Source organism: Podarcis raffonei, chromosome 11, assembly GCF_027172205.1.
Source record: "Podarcis raffonei isolate rPodRaf1 chromosome 11, rPodRaf1.pri, whole genome shotgun sequence".
In the NCBI taxonomy this organism is placed as follows: Eukaryota; Metazoa; Chordata; class Lepidosauria; order Squamata; family Lacertidae; genus Podarcis; species Podarcis raffonei.
In genome coordinates, this window is record NC_070612.1 from 61,042,781 (window position 1) to 61,055,217 (window position 12,437).

At 42.9% G+C, this 12,437-nt stretch overlaps 1 protein-coding gene across 10 annotated transcripts in view; it reads right to left on the minus strand.

Annotated features, from left to right (window-relative positions):
* The window catches only part of LOC128423026 (transducin-like enhancer protein 4), a 129,462-nt gene that overhangs the window by 67,810 nt on the left and 49,215 nt on the right, over positions 1 to 12,437 (minus strand). For 6 of the 10 annotated variants that reach the window (XM_053407682.1, XM_053407681.1, XM_053407680.1 and 3 more), the window contains one exon: positions 564 to 638. The exons of the other annotated variants lie outside the window; for them this stretch is intronic. In XM_053407682.1, the coding sequence (XP_053263657.1) occupies positions 564 to 638 (75 nt within the window). The remainder of the gene's footprint in view (positions 1 to 563; positions 639 to 12,437) is intronic. 10 annotated transcript variants of the gene reach the window in all.

Genomic DNA, 12,437 nt, shown 5'->3' on the forward strand with positions numbered 1-12,437 from the left:
TATCCTACTTGTTCTTCTACAATGGCAGCTTCCACATCCTCAAAAGAAGTACATTTCAGATTGTGGAACTTGCTACAGCAGATGTCTCAGTTCACACATTACATCTTGATGCCCGTAGATACTTCCAGTGAGTAAATGAGGGGCTGAAAGATCTTAAAATACAAGGCTGGCAAAGCTCTCCACCAGATAGAAGCATCTTCTGTCAATTTGGTTGTCAATCTTTTGAGCTTCTGCACATTTAAAAAGAAATGAGTTGGAAAAATGAAAATGAGAAATAGCTACATGGTCAGTAGAATTCTTTTGTTTACCAGCTGGCTTGTTACGAAGTTTCAAAAGCACAGCGTTTATGTATATATTGTTAGGTGGGCTGCAACAAAGGGACAGCTTGACCAATTTGTAGAAGCACAGATTAACCAGTGCTTGGAGCCACTGCTGTCCAATTTATTTCTGACCAGCTGAGAGAACTAAACTTCACAACAAAAAGCAGAGTTTGGAGGAAAAAAGAAAGAAAGTGAACTAATTTTAAAAAAGACTATGAAAGCTAAAATGGAAAGACGACATACCCCAATGATTGCGTTCAGTTCTGCCATGGTCACTTGTTTGGCACGTTCCACAGCCTGCACCACTTGTTGCTGGTGCTATAAATGAAGATCAGAAACAGAATAAAATTATTTGCTTTCTAGTGAATTAAGCACAGAATTTCCTTCTCTCCTTTAAAAATAAGCTTTAAAAAAACCCCTCTTTTAGATTGCATGCAGGCCTGAAATAATATGTGCCTTACAGAGCAAGAATTCTGGGAGGATTTGTAAGATAGCTCGAGGTGAGGGTTTATTTTATCCAGACCAAGTAATTAACTGGAATTCAGCTTTCATCTCTCTGCCCAGAGAGAACTCTCTACTCCAAATGGGCAACAGCAGCATACCAATCTTTGACTTAAGAGGACAGTGCTGTCCTCAACTGCAAGAATCGTTCTCTAGGAATAAGACAGCAAAATGTAGTGAACAAAGTGATGCATTTGAAAAACAAGGCACCCACCCACTAGCCACGCTATTTCCTTGTCAGAAAAGCAAACGTTAGTTCTAATTCTCCCTGACTTGTGCACTTGACTGCTTACTTTGATATAAATATATCCCTTAACTTGCTTCAGCTTTAAATTTATTTATTCCAATAAAGGGGTTAATCCAGACTTGAAGCAATTAAATGAAAGAGAAAGAGAGGATAGGGCAAGAGAGGAGGAGAGCGAGAGAGTAAGCTTAAACACCCTGGCCTTTCATCTGTATGTAAACAAGGCAAAGACAAGCTTGCTAATTTAGGATTACAAGTCTGGAGACAGAAGACACAGGCGTTGGCACATTTTAAAGAAGCTTTGCTATAGGGAAAAATACATGTTGAATCTTTGTTCATATTTCAATCAAAATGTGAAAGCCTTTGGCTGTTTCGATCACCAGAGCCATGATTAAGGCTAAGGCTGAGATTCTAAACATGCTTACACTACGAAAAAAAGCCATCATGAAACTCTCAGATACCAGTAAATGTCTGAGGCTTGAACTGAGATAGGCTGTCTTACCTGCGCTGTATCATCACACAGCTTTAACTACCATGACTCCCCTGAGCCTCCAAGAAGTCAAAAAGGGGTAGTTTGGGGTGAGGGTGCTGAAATGTTTTTGGTTTTTTTAAAAAGATATCTCTGGCCCCTCCCAAAGAACCATAATTCTCAGCAGCCCTTGGCTTAGAGCCATGGTAGTTTCAATGCAATTTGTTTCGTAAAGATCAGGTAGACTGAACATATTGTTAAAGTCTCAATGCTGTTCAGCTCAGCAGGTTTGAAATTTGCTTGCCCTCTAGAAAAGCAGAGTGGTGCACAAAATGGAATCAAAAATGTTCTAGACTGGAGCGCCACAAAGTTTTTCCGTTTAGGGGAAACGACACTCCAGTAAGTAAGATGGAGCTCTAAGTAAAGATAAAGGGCAGGATACTCTAACTGTAGGAACACTGGACAATGAATTGCCAAATAGACTGTTGGTGAATCGATGCAAGAATCAAGATTTTCCTTACTCTAGACCAGAGGTTTTCAACCTTTTTGAGTCCACGGCTCCCCTGACCAACTACATTCTTTCTGTGGCTCCCCTGCGGGGAGTGCGAGTCTCAGGAGCTCAGTTTTATGTGGCCCCTTCCCTGCCGAGCTGGCAGCCTCTCACCCCTTTTCGGACACCTTCCCTTGTGCCTCCTCTCCTCTCCCCTTGGGCTCCCTCTCTCGCTTGCTTGCTTACTCGGAGGCCACCTCAGCTCCTGGCAACCAGCATCCCCTGACTGACCCCAGAGGCACCATTCGCCTGGAGAGCTTGTAGCCAGGCCCACTGCAACAAACAGCTGCACAAACCTCTGGAGACAGAGGCGTGGGAGGACATCAGAAGAGGAAGGGAAGGAGGGATGGAGGCTGGTGCTGCCTGTGGCATCCCTGACCACCATTCAAGGCACCCCAGCTGAAAACCACAGCTCTAGACGTAATGATGGAGGACACCAGCATCATACTACCACCACCAAAGAAGTATAAACATACTCAAAACTCCCACGCACAGGGCTGCCCTGTTGCTTCTGTGCACAGAGAGAATTCTTACTAGGGTTGCTGAGCATTCAGCTACTTTAAAAGAAAACGGGAAACCAACCACAAACATGAAGAGCTTTGTGCAGTGAGTGCAAAACAGGAAAACAGAGGGCTGCAAAAATCCAAATCAGCAGTAGTTTTAAAACTGGACCTGGTGACTGGCACCAGGTTTGCTGGCAATGCTTCTTGTGTGCTGCTGCTTACAGGTGCTATGAGAAAAAACTGCTCCTTTTCCCTTATGGGGTACCCAAGAGCCCATACAGAGTCCTTTTGTTGGTTGTAGGAGAAAATAACAGAGACCAACCAGATAATATTGAGAAGCAAAGCAGCTAGTAAGCCTGATCTTTATTAAAGCTGTTGCAACAGGGTGCTCCCCCTCACACACAGGAGCGGGGAGGGACCCAGAACAAAGGTGTGCCCACCCTTATATAGACATTTTAAATTGCCCACCCTCAAACTCCAGACCACCCCTAGAAACATCATACATACATCACAGAAGGGGTGTAGCCCAACACCCCCCTCAGATACATCATACCTACATCACAGAAAAGGCGGTCTACAACAGAAATCTGAGTGCGTTGTTTATCTACTGTCTGCCATTTACCTGAATGCATTATCTGGGTTTTAGTCACTCTTTTGTTATAACTATTTAATTCCTGAATCCAGGTCACAGGCTCACCCTATTCACACCTTAAATGTGCCGTTAAGGCAGGATTTGTGAGCACAGAGACAATGGGGAGATTTCCCATTTCCTTAGACCTTGCAGAGAAATATTTGAGGTCATTTTGGGAGAGAGAAAATGGTTTCAGGACTTTTCTGTGGGTTTCAGACTTGTGGTTTACATATTTGCATGTGTTTGGTACATTTATGAACATCTATTTTATAGATACAAGACCTTAAACTTCTTCTAACACAGGACTTGGCTATTGCCTCCCCTTGTTCTCTGTTTTGTTCCTTTCCTGCCCCCCCCCCGACTCTCGCAGACACTTGGCTTACTCTGTTCCCTAAGGTGAAGGTGGATTAGCAGGAAAAGCAGAGGGGCTGGTCACTGTCTCCTCCCTTCCCTCCTCAAGTCACTCATAAACCAGCTGAGTCCCGTGAGCGGCAGCTGCTAAGTTTGGTTCCAATGACTTGATGATGATGATGATGATCCAAGTGGTGACCTGGGACATCTAAGAATACGGTGGTGCCTCAAAGGAAGAATGCTGGTGGGTTGGGAATGGTCAAAATTAACCCTCCTCCTCTTCTTTTGTTCTTCCATCTTTTAGCCTTCCTTCATTTCATAATTTATTCCTGCTCCCTTCCTTTCTCATCAATTTGCCTCTTTACATTCCCCATCGCTTTCTAATCCTGGAATCCTTCTCCCCTCTGCCATTTTCTTCTTCGTTCTTTTCTTTCTTCACAACTATTAGAATTCTTCCCCACGTCCTTCTTAGACCCTGATCATTCCCCACCCCAATCCTCTTCCCCACTCAACTACTTTCCCCCCAGGTATGCAGTGGGGCCTTCATTTCTTTCTTCACTGAGTTTCATCTTTTCCAACTTTGCCTTTTTACCTGAATGAACTATAATGGAACCCAAAATCTACCTGAATGGAACCCAAGTTTTACCTGAATGAACTATAATTGGCACCCAAGATCACAAAGGCTGTATGTGTAGCATCTAAACCTGGGGAAAGTAGACCAGGATTACCAGGGCCTGATTACCAATGCTTGATCTTACTCACACTCACCAGGGGACCAAGGGTTTTACAGAGGATAAGGAATGAACTCCGCCTTCTTCCCAGTCCAAAACGTTGGTTAAACCTGGGATTGGTTTTGACTTTTCACTTGCCTCCCTGCTCCCAACTCTGGGCTCTGAGCTGCAAACGAAGGGCACTCAGAAAGCTGCCTAAAGTCATTTGCACCATCTAACTCACTACTGCCTACGTTGATGGCAGCAGCTCTCCAGGGTGATCTATGCGTGTGCTCATGCGCGCCTTCAGCTATTTGAGTGCATGCCCTGTGCATCCTTAATTGGCATAATAGAATCAACAAAACAGAAGGAGGCGGCAAACACAACAGGGATCACTTGCTGGGATGAACATGAAAGACCAAAATTGCTCCTCAAGTACAAATTCAAATACGTGTGGTTGTGGACTTCTCCAGACCAATTCAAAATGGTGGTGGTGGAGGAAATGGATTAACAGCTAAGTAATTATCAAATGTGGACAAGCCGGGGGGGAGGGGGCAGAATCAGATGCGTAGAAGAGCAGAAAAAAATCAATAGGATACTGTTATTTGTATCCCTGGATACAAAATCTGTGGGTCATATTGGAGTACCGCTATGTCAAAGGAAGCACACAGTCCCAGCTCTTGCAGGAAACAAGTTTATTCACAGAATCACTACAGGTAGAAGTTCAAGCCAAAAAAAGCAATACAGTATTAGGGACATATTATGCTACCTGACCAAAATTCTGATGGTGATCTTGAAATGTGAGGAGGCATCAGGAAGGTGGAAGAAGGTAGAAAATATAATAATGAATGCCATAAATATATGAGGGTAAAATGTAATTTCGGGCTTTACAGAACTAGACAAATTTCCCTGATGCAGTTATTTGTAAGTCTACAAGGAAAGAGGCGACTGTTGATTTAATCACCAGTGATGCCAAGGAACTGATTCAAGACAAACAATGTTGAGCTACTTAGAAACAGTGACCATAACATTGAAAATGAAATATGTTTAAGTGGAAAATTACTCCAACCCCTCCCCCCCCCAAAAAAATAAACCCCAAATATGCTTTTCCAGCATCACATTTTGCAAGAGAGTGAAAAGCGAAGTTGAAGAATGAAGCCTCACATACCTTCAACAAGCATGAAGCCTAATTTTCCAAGCATACACATACATTTGTAATAGAGGCTTAAATACAATGTCTATCACAGACTGTATGTGAATCAAGGAGGCTACAAAATGCAAGACATATAACTTTAAGAAATGGAAGTTTTGTCCCTAAGAACAAAGAGCATAAACTCGGATAAATCAAACCCAAATTCACCAGAAGGAAAGACAGGAAGCAAAATAATTAATAAGAAGGTGTGTGTCCAAGGAACACCAAAACAGACAAAGATGCTGAAAGAAGTATTTGCATCAATCTCTACTGGGAGGTTCTTGTTGAGATAGCAACTTGCTGCTGGTGGTTTCTTTCTAGAAGTTTTAAGCTGACAAATAAAGGCCACAACCAATGAAGTTTGGATTTGATCAGCTTAAAAGTTGCTAATATGGAAGTCCGCAGCCTTCCAGCTGTTGCTGGACTGCAACTCCCATTATCCCTGACCACTGACCATGCTAGAGTTCAAAATCTCTGGTGGTCACCAGGCAAGGAAGGTTCTTGATTGAACACAAACCAGAAGGATGCCACCACTTCACCAAAGGTGCCTCCTGGGAAGGCGCTCAGATGCTTTCGATTCCTTGTTGTAAGTGCTATAGTTGGATTACACATGAATGAGCTCAAGAGAATACATTTTAAAAACTTCCTTCTTAATAAAATCACTCTCACACACACGACTAAAGTTTCTGAAGCCAGCTAATACCTTTAAATGCAGACTAACATAAGAGTATGGCAATTCACTCCATCATTCAGAATGAAGTACAAAGTGAAGGGATTCTGTCTGGTTCTACAAAAACGACAACTGAAGTATTTTTGGGGGGGGATACAATATATTAGTCTAATATGATCCTGCTCATCAGTAATCAGTGCATCAGACAATAGGAAGCTCCATGTGACGCCATTATCAACACCATCCAAATTGTTTTTTTGCTAATGTAGGTCAGGCCTATTTTATTTCCCAACATCTGAGAAGAGCCGTGAAGCCTTTAAAAATCCTCTTTTCAAATAATTTCCATTTGCTATTCTGCCCAGAAAGCATAAGAAAGGAATGGAGTGCTTCAATATTAAACATTTACTCCAAGGCATTAATACATGTTTCTGTGCACACTCCTTCCTAGTAAAAAAAGAAAAAGGGGGGCCATCCAGATATTCTTTTGCTGTTAAATGTATCTTTATTTCAGTTAATCCTCTTTAGGATGGGCACAGAGTCTGAATTTGCAAATGCTCTGGAGATAACATTTACTTTTAAAAGATTTAGAAAAGTAGGTTTAACCAAAAAAAAAATAAAGTCAGTGCCACCCCACAGAGCACTAGCAGAGCATTAAAAACTCTCTTAGTAGTACACACTAACTGAAAAGAGATTTAAGAACTGGAGGATTTTCTTTATATTGATGGGAACTGGGGAGAAGGGGTGGGTGGGTGGGAAGAGCAGGTCTTAACTACAGTAAGAGGCTTTTTAGCCATTATAAAGGACCAGACAAAGAAACCAAAGACATTGTATTCAAAACCGGGTGGGAGCCAGAGTTTTCTTGAAGCAGCTCCTTACTCTCCTGCTACATAAAATACCCACGGCTTCTTCCATGGTGTAATGTACTAGCACAGCACCATTTCCTTGGAGGGAAACACATTCACACACAAACACAGTGGAGGAAAAACAACTTGCTTTTGAATGTCTCAAGATAGCAAGTAAAGTTTTAAATAGATTCAGGCAAATACTACAAGCTCGAGTAATTCAGGTTGGGTAGTAAAAGAGAGAGCATAGTTAATACTGGTGCAGATGACCGGTGGGAGATAGCGGAGGCAATTTCTGTATCAGTGTGTAGAACAGGCATCATAAATAAAATATGTGTAGATATTACTTCGTATAATCCACTTTGTTATCCCAAGTTTACTGGGAATATATTTCATTCTATTGCATTATAGCAGGAGTGGCCAGTGTGGACTCCAACTTCCATCAGTCCAGCCAACCTGAACAATGGTAAGAAATAATGGATGTTGTAGTCTAAGAAATAATGGATGTTGTAGGCTTTGGAACAGGGTGGGTTCTGTAATTGGCTATACACCATCTGAAAATCCTAAGTAGGAAGAAGAGTAGTATATGAAGAAGAAGAAGAAGAAGAGTTTGGATTTGATATCCCACATTTCACTCCCTTTAAGGAGTCTCAAAGCGGCTAACATTCTCCTTTCCCATCCTCCCCCACAACAAACACTCTGTGAGGTGAGTGGGGCTGAGAGACTTCAGAGAAGTGTGACTGGCCCAAGGTCACCCAGCAGCTGCAGGTGGAGGAGCGGAGACACGAACCCGGTTCCCCAGATTAGGAGTCTACTGCTCTTAACCACTACACCGCACTGGCTATATAGTTGTTTTTAGTGCACATTAGGGTTGCCATATTTCAAAGAGTAGAATTGCTTTTCTTAAAGAAACCCACCCAAATTGTTGAGCTTTTTTTAAGCTTTCAGAGCTGTTTCCACTCCTTTTACCATTGCATTGCCATACATCCAAGGTTTCCCCCGACATTTTGCTGATTCGGCAAAATTCCCCCAAATCCATGTTTACACCCGAAAACCAGAATTTTCCTGACGTATGGCAAGCCTAATACACATAAATAGCCCATTGTTCAGATCATTCTTTTGAGAAATATCTAGTATATCTTACTAATGGTTCAGTAAGACATTGCTGAATCGCCCATTTTCTTTACCATAAAATCAGAGTTGGAAGGGATCCAGGGGTCATCTAGTCCAACCCCCTGAAATGCAGGAATCTCAGCTAAAGCATCCATGGCATATAGCCATCCAACCTCTGCTTAAATGCCTCCAAGGAAGGAGAGTCCACAACCTCCAGAGGGAGACTGTTCCAGCATCAAACAGCTCTTGCAGAAAAACTTTCTGACAGTATCTTTAGTTGAAATCTCCTTTCTTGTAACTTGAAGCCACTGGTTCAGGTCCTACCCTGCAGAGCAGGAGAAAACAAGCTTGTTCCCCCCCTCTGTGTGACAGCCCTTTAGATATTTGAAGATGGCTATCATATTTCCTCCCAGTCTCTGCTTTTCCAGGCTAAACATACCCAAATCCTTCATGCCCTCCTCGGGTCTAGTTTCTGATGCTTGATCATCTTGGTTGCCCTCCTCTGCACACCTTCCAGCTTTACAACATCCTTCTTAAATTGTGATGCCCAGAACTGGACCCAGTATTCCATGTGTGGCATGACCAAGGCAGAATAGAGTGGTACTCTTACTTCCCTTTATCTGGACACTATACTTCTGTTGATGCAGCCTAGAATAGCATTAGCTATTTTTTTGCTGCTGCATCCCACACTGTTGACTCATGTTAAGCTTGTGGCCCACCAAAACCCCTAGATCCTTTTCACTTGTACTCCTAGTAAGCCAGGTGTCCCTCACCCTATATTTGTGCATCTGGTTCTTCCTGCCTAAGTGCAGAACCTTACCTTTGTCCCTATTGAAATTCATTTTGTTAGCTTGGCTCCAGTTCTCCAATCTGTTAATGTCATTTTGAATTCTGATTCTGTCTTCTACAGCATTAGTAACCCCTTCCAGTTTGGTGTCACCTGCAAATTTGATGAGCATCCCTTCAATTCCTTCACCCAAGTCCTTTATAAATATGTTGAACAACAACAGGCCCAGGGCAGAATCCTGCGGCACCCCACTTGACGCTTTTCCCCAGGATGATGAGGAACCATTAATGAGTATTCTTTGGGTTCTGTCAGTCAACCACCTACAAAGCTACCTAACAGTTACCTTGTCCGACCCACATTTTACCAGCTTCCTTCCAAGAATATCATGGAGGACTTTGTCAAAAGCCTTACTGAAATCAAGATACACTATTTCCACAGCATTCCCCTGATCCACCAAGCTTGTACTCCATCAAAAAAGAAAGAAATTAGCGTCAGCTGACATAACTTATTTTTTAAAAAGCTATGCTGAGTCTTAGTAATGTCAGCATCCTTTTCTAAGAGCTCACAGACTTACCGCTGAATTGTCTGTTCTAGGACCTATTATATGTTCTGCAAGCTAAACAAGTAGTTTTACCCTATTTGCATCCTAGGTCAACTAATTGCAATAACATTACCATTAGGACACAATTTTCAGAAAATATTTTTCTACTGAGATTATTGATGAAAAGAAAAATCACTGGTGTAGAATCACTGTGGAACAGAATTGTGCACATAGGGAGTGTAGCATGAAACAGAGACCTTCTGGCATCAACAAATTAATGTACAAGTCAAATACTAGCCTTTGCTCATCAGTGCTTATGATACGCATTCACCTCTATGAGTGTCTCAAAGACAATAATGATGACCATTTCCCAGACAGAAGATGCTAGTCCCATGGAAATTGACAGTAAGTCACATTCGAAGGTTACGGTTGGCAAAGGAACACAGCACAAATGTTCTGAATGCAAAGTCTCCAGGATTTCCATGTGCCTCAAAAAAGCAGCAGCATGCATTTCCTTTATCAGGAGGGAAATGGATAGTTCTCGTATCATATTGTTTGTCTATTGATAAGAAACCATGAGTAGAGGTGGAAAATAAAGGCAAAAAGAAAGTGGGGAAAGACAGGAAGACTGATGGTCCTCCCAGATAAATCAGTTTGCAGTGTACTAACGTACAATGTACTAATGTATGGTGTAACAAATGTACATTTGTTGTTCCTCAAGGTAGAACTTCTATAAAGTGGATATCACATTTTTCAAGCACTCAAACAGTGTTTAGTGACTGGGAAACTTACTCCTCACCCCCAGAGCTGCATGGTTACTGCTAGAGTTGCATTTTAATAGTTGAACAAGATTCACTGACGTCTACTGAAGAATGCCTGTAACACCTCAAATGTGGAGCAACACCAATCTCCCCGCACCAAGTCCTTGGGTCATCTTGTAAAAATGTTTTACTGTCTTCTAAAACTCAGCACTTTTTAAATTTAAAGTCAAAATGTGTAGAATAGCACGGTCACCCTCCTCCTGTTCCAGGAAAGCAGTAGAGCAAAGTTATATTGCTCCATCTATCATATGCCAATGGAGTACCATGCCATTAGCACTGGACGATGCTAGAATGAGCATACATTATGAGGAAACTTAGTTCATTTGCCTAAGCCTTTGGGAAACATACTCAGAAAATAAAATGGGTCAACCAGTAAACTAAGGAACTAAGTCTTTCAGTATTGGGGCCATTTCACATACAGCACAAGAAGCAAGCAAGGAGTTATTATGTCATAGCTTCCTGCAAACACACAATTGCTTTTTCATACATTTTAGCTGCAAAGTTATAACTACTTAAGTAATCTTCCGCCTGTTCTGCCGCTGAGGACTTTTTGGGTCATTCTTTGTCTAGCTCCTCCCCTTTGACCTTACCGCCTTGGGTGACCCTGCGTGGAGTACAAGACTCCTGACAGCTTCACTCACAAGGGTCATAGGAACATGTAAGCCCACTCACCACGGCAAGGTGATGATCCAGCGAGTGCAGATATAATCAACACAGTGGCCTGCATGTTGTGGCCAGGGATAGTGGGAATAGGAGTCCACTAACAACTGGAAGGTCATCTTAGAAGAGGCTCTTGCCACAATACTGACAGATGGGTTAGGTAGGGAAAAGAGAACAAGACTTGCATGAAAATACCCAGCATGCTTTGTAGCAGAGAAGGAATTAGGCAACCCATATCCTAACCCAACCCCTGGCATCTGTCAAGGGCTGGCATGGGCACTGGCCCCAGACCCACCCTGGACCTGCTGCTGCTTTTCTCCACTGTTGCCCACCCAACTACTGGCCAGCTCAGAAGAGATGAAGACGAGAGTGGTGATAGTCCTGAGGAAAACGAGCAACAGTTGCTACAATCTGCTTGCTGACCAGTTCTCTCCTTGACAAGCGAGCCCAAGCGGTGAAGAGCAGAAGGACTCACAGGGGCCGGGGGTGCCACAGAGAGTGTCTAGTTTAAGCCCCACCCCCTCTGTGGCTACACACTCCCACAACTCACTCCCATGTGAGAAGCTGGGGTTTTACTTCTGCACCAGGGACCGTTTTTGCCTCATGATATCCTAGGGCAGGCACAGGCAAACCCAGCCCTCCAGACATTTTGGGACTCCCACCATCCCTAGCTAGCAGGCCCAGTGGTCAGGGATGATGGGAGTTGTAGTCCCAAACCATCTGGAGAGCCGAGTTTGCCTATGCCTCTCCTAGGGCTCTAAATCGTGTGGGGATCTCCTACATAATTGCTGCATAAGTCCAGCCCCCAATGCAAAGGACTGCAGGAGCAGTAATGTTAATGCAATAGAAAGGAAGAATGGGGCCAGAGAGCACACCCTGCTCTGACACTCACACCACCATGATTACACCGGGGGAAGAATGCCTAAACAGGGTTAAACTGGGTTTCTTTATGGGGCTGCCATTTTCAGAGGCAGCCCTGCACTTAGCATTACATCTAGTCTGACCCTACGCTGCATAAATATACAAACTGATTATCCCACTTAATAGCCATGATTACTAGAAATATGCAACACACCATATTAAGTATTATAAGGAAGCAAGAGTTTCCACGGTCTTTAGCTGGTTTGCTGCTGAGATCATTTATACGGCAAGGTCAGAATGTTCTTAGGCATGCTGATTAAAGTGCCCTGCATATAGTTCAGACAATGGTGGCACACCACAATGATAATCTTAGTAAGAAATCTCTGGTGACTTAGACGATGATCTCTTCCATCGAACCATGTTAGCGCACGCCATTGATTTCTTACGAAGTTAACAAGCAATCAGATGAGTTAACCTAGCACGATTATCAGGCTCTAACACTGCCATCAGTGCATGCAGCCACTGCATTTTGTTCATTTTCCCCACAGGCACAATAAATAAATGACTGATGACATTCTCCAGCCTTCCCTTTTCTTTCTTTTTTACATATGCGCATAAAAGGAAGGATACAGACTGGAGCATTTATAAGCGTCAATGCCTTCACATGGCTG